We start from the raw sequence: 5,000 nt of genomic DNA on the forward strand, positions 1-5,000 counted from the left end.
ATTCACACACACACACACACACACACACACACACACACACACACACACACACAAACTGTTTCTGGTGCTCATTAGCCACCCCAGCAGTACCATGAGCAGGTGGTGTGTTGCTTTGAACTTGTGCTTTAGCTGTGGTCTGTGTGTCATTCCACTTAATTAAGGGTCGATTACTCAGACTCTCACTGCCTGACAAATGTCAGGCCTTTAAAATCCTGCCCCTCGGAACGCTGACCGCTCCTGACCGCCATTATGACCTTCCCTCTTAGCACTCACCTCATCCTCTTAGACTGACACAGTTTTTTTTCTTCCTCCTCATCCTCCTCTTCCAAGGTCGAGGAGAGTCTAGACTTCAGTTGAAGACTGCATTACCCATAATCCTCTTCTGAACGAATATGAATTTCTCTCTGCATAGTAATGATTTATGAAATAACTGTCATAATGAGTATTTTACTTATGACCACCGTAGACACCTGGCATGATCTAAAGGCTAGATTATAGTCACTTGCAGACGTGCCCATGGACCAGTGTAGACAGGTGTGACTGTGTAGTCTTGCAAGTAGCCTATAGTTCGTTTGAAGTCTGCGTGTAGTCTTGCTAGTAGCCTATAGTTTGTTTGAAGTCTGCGTGTAGTCTTCCTAGTAGCCTATAGTTTGTTTGAAGTCTGCGTGTAGTCTTGATAGGACAGTTTGTTTGAAGTCTGCGTGTGGTCTTGATAGTATAGTTTGTTTGAAGTCTGCTTGTGGGCTTAACACATTTTAATGATATTAATGTTCCACCTCACGTCATACGTTATATCTCTCACCAAAAGCTAAGACTGAAACAATGGTATGTTACATGGCATTACCTTTTCTATGCTATCTTGTAGTTTAGGGTTGTGGTTTGACTTACTTTTCATAAAGCATTGCATGAAATTGTCCCTGCTTCACATTGACTACATTTCCCACAATTCCCCTGTGTGACATGCTGTGTGCTACGTCCTGGCCGTGTTGCAGGCTTTGAGTAAGGACCTGGTGGCGCTGTCGGGCCGGATCGACTCACTGGAGCGGGAGCTGAGCGAGCGGAACAGCCAGCTTCGCAGCAGCTCCGCCCAGGACTCTCAGCACATCCGCCAGGAGATCTCCAACCTGCGCCAGGAGAAGGACACGCTCCTCAAGCAGAGGGTGGAGCTGGACGACAAGCTGAGACAGGGCAACCTGCTCTCGCCAGAGGTAAGCCTACACTACTACTACTGTTACTACTACTACTACTACTACTACTACTACTACTACTACTACTACTACTGTTACTACTACTACTACTACTACTACCAATGACTACTGAACCGGGGCAACCTGCTCTCGCTGGAGGTCAGACACATGACATTACTCTTTATGACTTACTACTGTGATGACCACTAGAGTACCCAGTGGTTTTATATAAGTAAAGTAACATCCTGACCCAACCCCCACATAACTCACCCCCTCCCCATACTGTCGCCACCCTCAGGAGGAGCGCACGCTGTTCCAGCTGGACGAGGCGATCGAGGCGCTGGACGCGGCCATCGAGTACAAGAACGAGGCAATCACGCAGCGGCAGCGGCAGCTGCGCGCCACCGGCAGCATGCTCTCCCAGTGGGAGATGAACCTGATGGCCAAACTCACCTACCTCTCCGCCTCCGAGACCCGCGCGCTGCTCTGCAAGTACTTCGACAAGGTGTGTGTGTGTGTGTGTGTGTGTGTACACCATAGATATTCTCCTAGTACCACAGATATTTGGAAACTCAGTCAGGATGATGGTCAATCAGGAAACAGGCTTTAATCGTTCAGTGATGCGCATCAAAGGAGAGATACAAGCTTCACCCAACAGATTCACCCGTATATCTAACTAGACAAAGAAGTATTCTAGCTTAAGTAGGTTACAAACAAGGGGGGGGGGGGCTCTAGCTCTGTATGACAGATGTACAGGTGTGGTCCCAGGGGCAGGTACTCCTGGAGGGTCGTTGATCAGAACCCTGCCTTGTACCTGTCTAAGGGGCCGTTTACACGACGCCGGTTTTTGTGAAACCGGTGAGGTTTTGTTAACGGTTACTCCTTGCGTGTACACGACGCCGGCAGTTTAGGAGACTGAAACCGATGGTTTTTGAAACCGGCTTCTGAAGTGGGAATTTTTGAAACCGCCGGCTAACTTTCGCCGTGTAGACGCCTGTAGGTGCGAAGCCGGCAATTTTATGACGACATAGCCCCACCTCTCAACTGCCACTCAACCTGACACGCTGCTTGTCAAAACAAACCAAACCATTTATTTATCATATTAAAATGTTTTTTCTTTCCCCTGTCATGATTTATGTGCACAATGTAGCCTATCAGCCTTTTGTGGCTAAGTTAGAAGCACACGTTAGCTTAACTTAGTTAAACATTAGCTTACTGCATGTTAGTGTTTTCTCCAGTGGTGCTCAGACCAAATGCAATGCGTAGGCATTTTAAATTTCACATAGCAATCACATACCTTGAAAATGAACTTTATTAGTTTAACAGTTTAATTGAAAAACAAATTGTCTGTAGTCTCCTTATTTCATGCAGAGAATGTCTAATAAGGGGAGAATTAGCACTCTCAGAAAACTTCCGGTTTCTGAACTGGTTGCAGTTCCTTCTGGGGTTCCACATGAGGGTGCTCGTCCACGAGTGCAGAATGCATGGAGGTCTATGGAGCTGTACCCCTCAAAATCCACTTTTCTCGGGATATAATTTTTTTCCAAGTCATTTGAATATTGTATTCGAAAGGGGAGGCAAAGAAAATACACTTGGTTGAGTATTTTTTAAAGTCACTTAATTGTTCTTAAAAGCCTTTCAAACGTGTCAATGACGTCACTCATTAGCACAATGCTAACGTGTTATGGGCAACAACGACCCAACCTGTAAGAAAACAAAAGGACATAAGTACTCGTTCATTCAACTTTTGACCTATAACCCATGTTGAAGTTATACAAACTACAATCAAATCTGAGATTTGTCAACGACAATCAGGTGAAAGAGACACATTTAGCCGTCTAGCTCCATTGACTCCCATTCATTCTGCACTCATGGCGATCGCCCCCAGTGGAAATCTGGTGGAACTGCAACCAAAATTCGGTACAATGGGACTTAATACGGAGTGGCCAGGCTCTCCGTAGACAGGCTCTGTTTCATGCGACTGCTTAACAAACTGTTTCAACAATGTTTTCTTCTATGCGATTCACGCGAATTAAACGTGAGCTTCTGCACAGCGGCGCCATCGACTGGTCTGGCATATGCACTACAGCACATTTAGCCGGTTACACCTCTGTGTGTGCACGCAAGTTTTTTCTTTACCGGTGTCGTTAAAGGTGTGAAAGCGGTAAGAGAAAATTCACCCGGCGGTTTCGTGTAGACGTAGCCTAAAATGTTATGCATAATAGTGTCTGAGTACTTGGAGCAGTTACTACACTACTCAATGACAATGGGGAGGAGTGAAAGCTATCCAGCCCCTCACACCCAGTATCTGTAGACAAAGAGTCACACCTGGATGTAGCAGAGGTGTTTAGAAAGTCATGCTGAAATCTAAATCTACAGAATGTATAGACCAGAGATACAAATGGGTACCAAGTCATGAATTAGAGGTCTGCGTGGGACTGATTTTCCAGTCCCGCGCCCGCCCGTTCCCGCAATATTCTGTCCCGCTCCCGCATTAATGTGTCATTTTTAGTCCCGCTCCCGCCTGCATCTGTAACATGATGTCCCGCTCCCGCCTGCTAAAGCCCGCATGCAGGAGGGACAGCCTATTCAGCTTTTCTTTCTGTCTCACGAAAGGAGCACACACACACCTGAGAAAGACTCCAGATGTCAGTTTCTTGGCTCTGAATGTAGGTTAACAACTGAAGTAGGCCTAGTCTGGTGCCCTCTTCCTCTGTCATGCTTTCGATTTTGAGTTTTGACAATGAGCAGCAGGAACAAATTGAACCCACGTAAACGACAATATAGGCTATAGGCCTGCTATCCGTCAGTTATGCTTAAACCCCATTTTTTTAATGCTGCCTAACAGAACATCCAGCTGAACTATAGTTATGAACACTACTTTAATCATTTCCATATTTAATTTTATGCACATATTTCATTTGCGGGAGTGCAGTGAATCATTGGTTTGTCCCGCACCCGCAAAACGCACCTCTCTCATCCTGCCCGCTCGCACAAAGAGCTTTCAAAAGTTGTCCCGCGCCGCACTCTTTTGCGTCGGGACTCGCGGGTCTACCGCGGGAGTGCAGACCTCTATCATGAATGTACATAAGAAATACACATTATGTACATTTACAAGAAGGATTCTGATTCACAACTCTTTCAGAGGTAGGAGTGTATTTGGGTTTTTTGTGCTTGTGTGCATGTGTGCTGTGTGTGCGTGTGTGTGCGTGTGTGCGTGTGTGTGTGTGTGCTTGTGTGTGTGTGTGTGCTTGTGTGTGTGTATGTGTAATCACATGGCGAGGAACCTTGCCTGTAAGTGCCAGATAAGTGACCTAGAGAGTTGAATTAATGTTAATTAATAATTAATTTAACTGAACTGTATGGAGCCCCAGGGGCTAGAATCACTTATATGGGACTAGCAGCATATAGGCCATTATTTAAATAGACTGAGACTCATGGGGGACTAATAACAAGACTTACACGGCTCTTCAGAGTGCTGTAGAAAGTTCCATTCACATGAATGGGCCTTCCCAACGTTTGGAGGTCTTTTAAATCTATATAATTACAGCTGCAATGTATATAATGACCGCTGTCAATGGCAACAGGTTTTGTGCTTTTGATTTACGTCTTTCATATCATTCCGCAAGAATACTGTTCGCTTATTGCAATGGAAATTCATTGAAAGTGAAAGTCAGCTAATAAGACGTTGCCACGCAACACCTGAAACTGTTAAGTTCTATCTGTGTGGCGAACTATTTATTTTGTCAGTGAAAGCCTCCACTGCATGTGCGGGGTTCTGTTCGCCCTGACGGGACTTATTTTCCGATAATT

The 5,000-nt window shown here is 45.5% G+C and overlaps 1 protein-coding gene across 2 annotated transcripts in view; it reads left to right on the forward strand.

The window, feature by feature from the left end:
- kif7 (kinesin family member 7) overlaps window positions 1–5,000 on the forward strand; it is a 28,815-nt gene that overhangs the window by 19,436 nt on the left and 4,379 nt on the right. For both annotated transcript variants that reach the window (XM_042074255.1, XM_042074254.1), the window contains exons 15-16: window positions 993–1,208; window positions 1,486–1,692. In XM_042074255.1, the coding sequence (XP_041930189.1) occupies window positions 993–1,208; window positions 1,486–1,692 (423 nt within the window). The remainder of the gene's footprint in view (window positions 1–992; window positions 1,209–1,485; window positions 1,693–5,000) is intronic.

This window comes from Alosa sapidissima, chromosome 20, assembly GCF_018492685.1.
Source record: "Alosa sapidissima isolate fAloSap1 chromosome 20, fAloSap1.pri, whole genome shotgun sequence".
Classification (NCBI taxonomy): Eukaryota; Metazoa; Chordata; class Actinopteri; order Clupeiformes; family Clupeidae; genus Alosa; species Alosa sapidissima.